Consider the following 10,420-nt stretch of genomic DNA (forward strand, 5'->3'; position numbering starts at 1 on the left):
TTTCTTTGTGGAAAGATAGTTAACTTTGATTGCTTTAGTAACTATAGAAATATTCAGTTATTTCCTTTTAGTATGTTTTGGTAAATTAGTATACTTTTTAAAGAATTTATATGTTTCATCAGAATTTCACATTTATTGGTTTAAAGCTAGTGCTAATTCTCTTTTCTTATCTCCAATTTGTATATTATGTCATCTTTTCCTTTCATAATATTATTTATTATTTAATTTCAGTAGAAGTTTTACTTACTGTTTTTATTTTCTATCTTCTTGATTTCTGTCAACATCAATATCATCTCTTTTCTTCTGGTTCCTCTGATTTTATTTTGTAGTTTTTTTTTTTTAATTCCTAAGTTTGGCACTAAAGTAATTAGTTTTCAGATAAATTTTCCTTTTCTCATTTAAGTGTCTAAGACTATAAATTTCCTTAAGAGCACTATTTTTATTGTATCCCACAATTTTGATGTATAATGAAATAATGAAGAAGGAAATAGAGGACATAAACAGATGGAAAAACATGCTTATGAATCAGCAGAATCAACATTGTTAAAATGCCTGTACTACCCAGAGTGATGTATAGTTTAATGCAATCCCTATTAAAATACCAATGTCAATTTTTGCAGATCTAGAAAAAAAAGTTCTGTAGTTCATATGGAACAAGAAAATACCCTATATAGCCAAAGCACCCCTCAACAACAAGAAAAAATTGGGAGGCATATATTTACCAGAGGTCAAGCTATACTACAAAGCTATAGTATCCAAAACAGCATGGTGCTGGCACAAGAGCAGAGACAGAGACCAGTGAATCAGAACAGAGAACCCATATAAAACCCTCTTCATATTGCCCTCTGATATTTGACAAAGCAGACAAATCCCTATTCAATAAATGGTGCTGGGAAAATTGGATTGCCACATGCAGAAAACCAAAACAGGATCTGCACCTCTCAGCACTCACAAGAATTAACACATGATAGATAGCAGACCCAAACCTAAGGCATGAAACTATAAGAATTCTAGAAGAACATGTTGTAAAAATTCTTACACATATCTACCTAGGAAAGAAGTTTATGAAGAAGAACCTAAAAGCAATCACAGGAACAACAAAAATATATAAATAGGACTTGATCAAATTAAAAAGCTTCCTCACAGCCAAGGAAACAACCATTATAGTGAATAGACAACTTACAGAATGGGAGAAAATATTTTCATGCTGTGTCCATTAAAGGGCTGATAACTAGAGTCTACAAAGAACCCAAGCAGATCAACAACAACAAAACAACCCCAGTAAAGAGTAGGCTAATGGCTCAGTGCCTGTAGCTCAGAGGCTAGGGCACTAACCACATACCCCTGGGCTGGCGGGTTCGAACCCAGCCCAGGCCTGCCCAAATAACAACTACAACAAAAAAATAGCCAGGCATTGTGGTGGGCGCCTGTAGGCCCAGCTACTTGGGAAGCTGAGGCAAGACTAGTTTGAATTTGTTTTAAGCTGTGATGCCATAGCAGTCTATGAGGGGTGACATAGTGAGATTCTGTCTCAAAAAAAAAAAAAAAAAAGTGGGCTAATGACGTGAACAGAAACTTTTCAAGAGAAGATAGACTAATGGCCAACAAACATAAAAAAATGCTGAACATCTCTAATCATTAGGGAAATATAATCAGAGCCACAATGAGATATGGGTTAACTCCAATGAGAATGGCTTTTATCAAAAAGTCACAAAAGAACAAAATGCTGGCATGAATGCAAAGAGATGGGAACACTTATACCTCGTTGGCAGGACTGCAAATTAGTACAATCTTTTTGGAAAGTAGTATGGTGATACCTTAAAGAAGTTAAAAGTAGACCTACCATTTGATCTAGCAATTGTACTACCAGGTTATTTATCCAAAAAAGATAATTTGTAAAAAAGATACCTGCACTCATATGTTTATTGCAGTATAATTCACAATCACAAAGATATGAGAACAACTCAAGTTCCCACAGTACATGAGTGAATTATTAAAATGTGGTATATGTATACCATGTGGTACTATTCAGCCATTAAAAAAATGGTGAGTTAATACCTCCTATATTAACCTTGATGGAACTGGAGATCATTCTTCTAAGTAAAATATCATAAAAATGGAAAAACAAACACCACATATTATATCCTCTGTAACATATATTCATTGTTAAATAGGAAGTAATCAATTAACACTCGTAGAAATAACACTCATCAAAAATCAAGTAAGTGGGAGGGGAGAGGAGAGGATGGGTAAATTTACACATAATGAGTGCAGTGCACGCTCTCTGGTGATGGGCATACCTGTAACTTTGACCCATATAGTATAAAACCAAAGTTCCTAGCCCAAATGTTTATATCCCTGTAATATTCTGAATTTTAAAAATATAAAAATTTAGGAAAAGAATCTTATTCCTTTACTATTTGGTAAGAGCCTTGGAAAATATAAAGCCTCTGATCAGTTCTTTGTGCAGGTATACATAACTATGGGACCAAGAATATTGGAAATAATTATAGAGAATTAATATTTTGTAGTCAGCTCAGCAAATAAGGTTGGTTACCTTGCTCCTGCTGAAGAATATAAGCAGACACATTATCTTTGGAGAAATGTAGTCTCTTGTAATCCAGACTGTTCACAGGGTTGCCCACTCTTTACTCTCTGCGTAGACAGGTCTGGTAGTTTAGTGCTGAAGAGGTCTGTACTTTACATTGTTGGTTTGTGGATGCTACTCAGGACACTGAATCCTGAAGGATAGCTCAGGTAGCATCTCTGGATTTTCCTAGACAGATTGGATATGGTTTAGGTAATGCTGCTGATCCAGTTACTTAGCTGATGAATTAACATTTTAGTTTTATTTGTCTTCCAGATGTTTTCCGGAAAGTGGAAATGCCTTCTCAGTACTGCTTGGCCTTGCTAGAACTCAATGGAATTGGCTTTAGTACTGCAGAATGTGAAAGTCAGAAACATATAATGCAAGCCAAGTTGGATGCCATTGAGACCCAGGCCTGTCAACTAGCCGGGCACAGTTTTTCATTCACCAGTTCAGATGACATCGCTGAGGTTGGATCATGGGAATAGGGAATGTAGAACAGTAATTCTTAGAGTTAAAATCATTTGTGTCTGTATTTTCTAAATGTGTTTACCTAAACACCAAAGATCAGTAAAGTAAAGCTGTCGATATATCAAGAGCTTTTAGGACTAGTAATAAAGAAGGCTCCTGAAAAGTAAGCCCTGTGAGAGGACAATTTACTTGCAACTGTGGAAGCACTGGTTAAATATCTATTCAACAAATGATTGGTAGCGGGTTGTTGGGTGACACCATTGTTGTTTCTCTGTGATGTTAGTCTTCCCATGACCCCTCACCCCTTCTGTGTCCCAATAATAAGCTGGAAATTGGATATTTTTCTAAGTAATATATGAAAAAAGGGATTCCTGTAACTGTTTGCTTTTTAAAATTTAATTAAGATTTTTGTCATCGTACATAAATTTTGACAAAGTTTACTTTTGTTGCATTTTCACAGGTTGGCATTCTTTTCTCTTGCCACACTCTGTCCCTACCAAGGGTGCTTGGGTTGGTCAGAGGGCTATAGACACAATGTGGTGCTGACCCTATTAACATTGAAGTTCCTGTGTCTTTTAGAAGTCATTCAGTAATACAGCATGTTGGTAAAAATCATAGACTTTAGAGCCAGACTTCTTGGGTTTGAATCTTACCTCTTTCATCATTAACTAGCTGCATGAGCTGTGGCCAGTAAATCAACTCTTTATGCCTCAATTTCCTTGTCAGTAAAATGGGGTTATAATAAAAATACCTCATAGAGTCATTGTGAAGCACAAATACATAAAAAACACTTCTAATTGAGGCCACCACAAAGTAATTGCTCAATTACAGTTATATCTCCTTTAAAGCCCTTTTAAAAGGCCCCTTTTAAAGCCACAGAATTATACATTTTTTAAAAAAATAAAGAACTTTATTTCCCTTAATCATGTAGTATACTTGCATTGAATTTCATGCTGCCTTTGAAGGTAATTTTTTGTGTTGTCTTTTTAAGTCCTTAGCTCAGAAGTCCCCAAGCCAATACTTAGCTGACTGCATATAGAATTGCATAGAGAATTTATCAAAAATACAGAATCTCTGGGTTTTAGTCCAAGGAGTATTGGGGCAAAGGCAGGAATTGGTGCCCTTGTGATTCAAATGGGAACTAAAGCAAGTGATCCAGAGGCTTAAATCAAACTCCAGGTTAGAGTAAAAGGCTTTTGATGGTACTGGTTTATTTTTGTATCTTCATGTTAAAGTAGAAGTTACCTGGAGAGGTGATTTGTATATGGAGTTTTCACAGTTCTGAAGTCTTCACCAAAAAAAAAAAAAAAAGAAAAAGAATCTTAAGGAACTTCTAAATATGTAACTTGAGATCTTTGTGTTGCCATAATCATCGTAGGTCTCCCTTTCTGGGATGGTTGTTTTATTGTTACTTTAATACTGCTTCATTTTGTCTATTTATTTGATTTTTTTCTTCTATCCTGCCATTCTTCTACTCTCTGAAATCTGTACTAGGATCTGTTCTAGGGTTACCTGATAAATGTAGGCCATCCAGTTTTAAATTTGAATTTCATCCTGTCACTTGTGACAACATGGATGAAACTGGAGGCCATTATGCTGAGTGTAATAAGCCACACATAGAAGGAACAAATACCACACGGAATCACTTATATGTTCTCATAAAGTAGAACTTGTAGAAGCAGGGAGTGTGGAATGACAGTTATCAGAGTTTGGTGGGGCTAGAGAGGGAGGGAGTGGGTTGTTGCTAATCAAAGCATACAAAGTTTCAGTTAGGAGGAAAACTTTATGAGGTTTAATCTATACCAGAGTAACTAAAGTCAACAATAATGTATAAGATATTTCAAAATAACTAGTAAGGTAAATTTCAAATATCTCACCATGAAAAATGATAGGTAAACAAGATGATGAATATGGAATTAATTTAATCATGTTGCATTGTTTACATATATCAAAATGCCACATTGAACCTCCTAAATGCATAGAACTGATTTGTCAATAAAATTTTTTTAATGTCAGATAAAAGATGACATTTTAATATAAGTATTCTCCATGCAATTCAAATTTATCTGGGCATACTGTAATTTTATTTGACAAACATGGCAATCCTACTTTTTGTGGATAAAATTGCACTTATGCAAATAGTTTCAATTTTTAGAATTACATTGTTAAGAAGATTATCCGAGGTTCATTAAAACCCACTCATGGTATAGTAGATAATGTTTGAATTGCCTGAGTTTTAACCCCTTTAGTTTGAGCCGGTGAGTGTTAGGTTTACATGGGGTCTTCTTTCTACCTTAGAGCCTGGATCGCTGCCTGGTGAAGGCCTGGTGTCTCAATAAGTGCTTACTGGCCACCCTCCAGTCTTCATGTATCTCCACAGTAGATTGCCTATCTTCTCCTAACTTTTTGTGCTTAGGGACTCTCAGAGCAGTAGTGGGACTGGGTGACTTTTCGGACCTTTGTGTGTTCTCTGATTTTATGATCACACAGTGGTCATGCAGTAGGCTTCACTGTTAACTTGCTATGGGGCTCAAATTATTGAGCTGCCATATTTAGGAGAGTTCACAATTCTCAGAACCACCTCAAGTCTCAATGTTAGTAGCTTGTTTGCCAGTTCCTCAGCACAGAGTATATATACCTGTGTTCCTGACCTAGGCCCTATGTTAGTTTTAACCTGATAGTGCCTAAATTAGGATATGGGTAGCCTACCTGACAACATAAATTTTCATTGCTATCACTTATTAAATGTGATAATTCCAAATTGTCCAAATAAACATTCTTCTAACCCATGTTGAACTGTAGAGATTGTTTTCTAAAATAACATTGAAAAATACTTTCTGAATGATAATAGCTGATATTTTAATTCTTGAATAAAGGAGGATTAATTTCTTGTAGGTCTTATTTTTGGAATTGAAGTTGCCACCAAATGGAGAGATGAAAAACCAATGCAGCAAGAAAACTTTGGGTTCTACCAGAAGAGGGAATGACAAAGGATGCAAGCTAAGGCTGGGAAGGCAGTTCAGCACTAGTAAGGTGCTTTTGGGGGCAGTCACAGGGCAGAATCTGAACTACGTTTAGCATTATGATATCTTCAAAAATGTTGATAAAATCAAGATCTGATACAGCCCATCATATGAACTTACCTAGATACAAACAAGCAAATTGGTTTGTGGTTTAGTAGCCTACACAATCTGTGGCGGTGTTCCAGCATGGAAAATCTGGATCATAGCTGGGCACAGTGGTAGATACCTATAGTCCCAGCTAATGAGAAGGCTGAGGTAGGAGGATTGCTTGAGCCTAGGAGTTTGGGGCTGCACTCATGAATAGCCATGCACTCCAGCCTGGGCAAATGTAGCAAAACTCTCTCTCTAAAAAAAACTAATAATTTAAGAGAGAAAGAAAATCTGGATCAAAATCTGAGTTAATAGTTATGTTCTTCCTGTCATTAAAACAATATTAATAAAGGTTTATAAACATAGCCCTGTAGACATTATTTAATTATTGCCATCCACTACTCTGGGACTTATAGAATAATATAATTTGTATAGTTACAAGAATATGGAGAAAGATGTGGAAGAATTTTCTTTTTTTTTTGAGACAGAGCCTCAAGCTGTCCCCCTGGGTAGAGTGCTGTGGCATCACAGCTCACAGCAACCTCCAACTCCTGGGCTCAAGTGAGTCTCCTGCTTTAGCCTCCTGAGTAGTTGGACTACAGGTACCACAATGCCTGGCTATTTTTTGGTTGCAGCCATCATTGTTTGGTGGGCCTGGGCTGGATTTGAACCCACCACCTTAGGTGTATGTGGCTGGCTCCTTAGCCACTTGAGCCACAGGAGCTGAGCCGGAAGAATTTTTAAAAAGAAAATTCCTGCCATAACAAGCAAAATGATTTTTTTTTTTTTTTTTAGTTCCAGGACAAAATAGCAAGGTTTTTATGAGTTTGTTTTAAGAATTTAACCTAGCCAGAACTAACAAAACATTTTTTTTCTGTTCCAGTACAAAATAGTAAATTTTTTTTTTATGAGTTTAAGAATTTAGTTTACTGGGGGGCACCTGTGGCTCAGTGACTAGGGTGCCAGCCCCATACACTGAGGGTAGTGGGTTTGAACCTGGCCCTGGCCAAACTGCAATTAAAAAAAATAAAATAACCAGGTGTTGTAGCACCTGTAGTCCCAGCTACTTGGGAGGCTGAGGCAAGAGAATTGCCTGAGCCTAGGAGTTGGAGGTTGCTGTGAGCTGTGATGCCACGACATTCTACCAAGGGCAACAAAATGAGACTCTGTCTCTAAAAAAAAAATTTAGTTTGCTAATTTCAAAGTAAAGTTGTTAATCACAATCATGCAAACTGTATGCATTAGTATGAGGAGAGAGAAAGGGCTTAATTTTACATTTTACTGAAATGCCAATGGAAAAATAAGGATAGAAAATATAGTCTCAGATGTCCAAGTTGCTGTTCTGTAGAATTTTGATCCTATTCCATTAATTATGATTTTCATGTCCTTGAGAAGTTTCTGCAGCTCCAGGCTGCAGCACTTTGTATTTGATCTCATTGGCTCTTTTATCCAACAAGTTGCTATTCCCTGAAATATCATTAAAAGTCCATAGCATGGAAAATTCAAAGTATTAAAAATACCATATTATGCCCTGTATAATGTGCTCCCGTGTGTAATGCACACCCAGATTTTTTGCCCAAACTTTTAGAAAAAATTGTTGTTTTGATTTTTTAATTCAAAATTTTTTATTTGTTTCTATTTAGATACTTGTTTTTTGTATTTAAGGGGAATTTTAGCATTTATTTTTTAATATATTTTGTTACAAGAAATTTCATGTAAAGTAAAGGAGGTCCTAAATGTCTCTTGGCAGCTCTATTACTGTCCCCTTTAGTATATTTGATAACTGTTAGTTTAATGTTTACAGTGTATGAAATCCATTTTAGCATTTTCCTATTTTTTGGAGACAGAGTCTCACTTTATCGCCCTTGGTAGAGTGCTGTGGCGTCAGAGTTCACAGCAACCTCAAACTCTTGGGCTCAAGTGATTTTGTTGCTTCTGCCTCCCAAGTAGGTGGGACTACAGGTGCCTGCCACAACATCTGGCTATTTTTAGAAACGAGGTCTTGCTCTAGCTCAGGTTGGTCTTGAACCTGTGAGTTCAGGCAATCCACCTGCCTCAGCCTCTCAAAATGCTAGGATTACAGGTATGAGCCACCATGCCTGGCCCAGTTCAACATTTACCAAGAGATCTTTCAATAATTTTTATAAAAATATCAGCTAGATTGCTAGCTCCCACGTAAAGTATATGAAGAGAAATACTACGTTCAATAAAACCAATTACTATATTTTAGGCATATATTTTTTGCATATGGATATCCTTATTGCATTCTAGATCTACATTTTTACTGCATAGACATAAATGAAAGAATTAAAAACTTTTGTGTAGATATGGAATTAGTACTACCCATGTATAATGCATGTCTATTTTTCCTTGAAAAATTTGGGCAGAAAAGTGGACATTATACACAGCAAAATAAGGTAAATGTCTTCTGATTTCCTTGATATGGAAACTATGTTTAGTATCAAGGATAAAAAGAGGGCTCGGCGCCTGTTGCTCAAGCAGCTAAGGCGCCAACCACATACACCTAAGGTGGCGGGTTCAAACCCAGCCCGGGCACGCCAAACAACAATGATGGCTGCAACCAAAAAATAGCCGGGTGTTGTGGCGGGCACCTGTAATCCCAGCTACTTGGGAGGTGGAGGCAGGAGACTTGTTTTAGCCCAGGAGTTGGAGGTTGCTGTGAGCAGTGAAGCCAGGGCACTCTACCCAGGGGCTCAGCTTGAGGCTCTGTCTCAAAAAAAAAAAAAAAAAAAGGAAAAAAAGAGAAGCACTGGGATACTTTCAATCCCAGTGGAATGGAGAGGGAAAAATTCATGAATAAAGATGATGGAAACTGTTGGTGGGGTCTGGGCAGGCAGTTACTTTGCTCAGCTGACAATTGATGGTGCTCAGCATTACCACATTTGCATTTTCTAAGCTGTAGTTATTATGATTTTATTAATACAATGATTTCCAAAACAACCTAAACAGTGATTTTGAGTTATAGATATGGGAGTTATTTAATTTTGAGACTGTATCATTTATCTAAAAGAGATTTTAGTTTTCTATGGAACTTTGGCAAGAATTCAACCTTACCTTATTCTGTTTCTTTGGCAGGATGTTTTAAATAAATTGAAGGCATTACATCCTTTACCAGGCTTGATACTAGAATGGAGAAGAATCACTAATGCTATTACCAAGGTGATCTTTCCCCTACAGCGGGAAAAGCGTCTGAATCCTTTTCTTGGAATGGAAAGAATATACCCTGTATCACAATCACACACTGCTACAGGTGATGAGAAATCTTAAATATGAATAATGTCTAATTTTGAAAGAAAAAAATTTTATGTACAAGCACTCCCCTGGTCATGGATGACCTGACTTACACCATTTCTTACTTACAAATGATCTTCCAAGGCTTCCCGTAAGAATAACTTATAATAATTAAATTAATAATTTGGGAACTAGATTCTTCTATGCATATAAACAAACCCCCATGGCATCAGCAGTTCATTGGCACAACCTCTCTACACTCACAGCCAGTCTCGTTGTTTATACTATTGCTTATGCACAGGGTCACTTTCTTCTTAACTCTTATTTGCTTTTCTGAGTCTGTGTTTACCCTAATGAGCATGCCTCCAAAGCAGACCTCTACTGCAGGTGTAGGTGAGCCTGCAGCAAAGAGAAAGGTGATTATAGTGGAATCAAAAGTAGAAATATGTAAGTGTTCATAGAAAGGCCCTGTGCCATCATTCCTGGGAAGCATGGAGCTTCAGTCGCTTGACTCTCAGTACCATTATAAAGGATAAAGTGAGAATAATGGAACATCTGAAAGTCAGTGCTCCAGTGAAAGCATTAGTCATTACCAACCAGTGTATTGGATTAATCATTGAAATGGAAGGTTATAATTGATTTAATTAGAGGATCAAAATAAGCCTCACATTCCTATTAGCCTAGAATTAATATAACATTGACTATGAACTTTTAATACTTTTTTGAAATTTTTTGTATCTCCTATCTAAACCTTTTATATAAGTTTGTTTTTATGTGCTCTTTGTTTGAATTAAAAGAAAGAACACAATAGTTTCTGTAACATTTAATATGACAGCACAGGGGTATTATTTTTTAGACTTTTTTTTCAGATTAATATGAAAAACCAACAAATGATTAGGTTACATTGTTTGGGTTTGTTCGGTCAAGTTCCTGTTGTAGTTCTGCCCCTCAGCCAGGAGGTGTGCTCTACCTTGTGCCTGTTGGTGAGAGCACACCA

General features: G+C 36.6%; 1 protein-coding gene across 1 annotated transcript in view; it reads left to right on the plus strand.

Annotated features, from left to right (window-relative positions):
- Window positions 1-10,420, plus strand: part of POLQ (DNA polymerase theta) — a 128,460-nt gene that overhangs the window by 65,856 nt on the left and 52,184 nt on the right. The window contains 3 exon segments of the mRNA XM_003795084.1: window positions 2,864-3,057; window positions 5,954-6,091; window positions 9,268-9,442. Of these exon segments, the coding sequence (XP_003795132.1) occupies window positions 2,864-3,057; window positions 5,954-6,091; window positions 9,268-9,442 (507 nt within the window).

This window comes from Otolemur garnettii, unplaced genomic scaffold (assembly GCF_000181295.1).
Source record: "Otolemur garnettii isolate 467f Iridium unplaced genomic scaffold, OtoGar3 scaffold00089, whole genome shotgun sequence".
NCBI classification, from domain to species: Eukaryota; Metazoa; Chordata; class Mammalia; order Primates; family Galagidae; genus Otolemur; species Otolemur garnettii.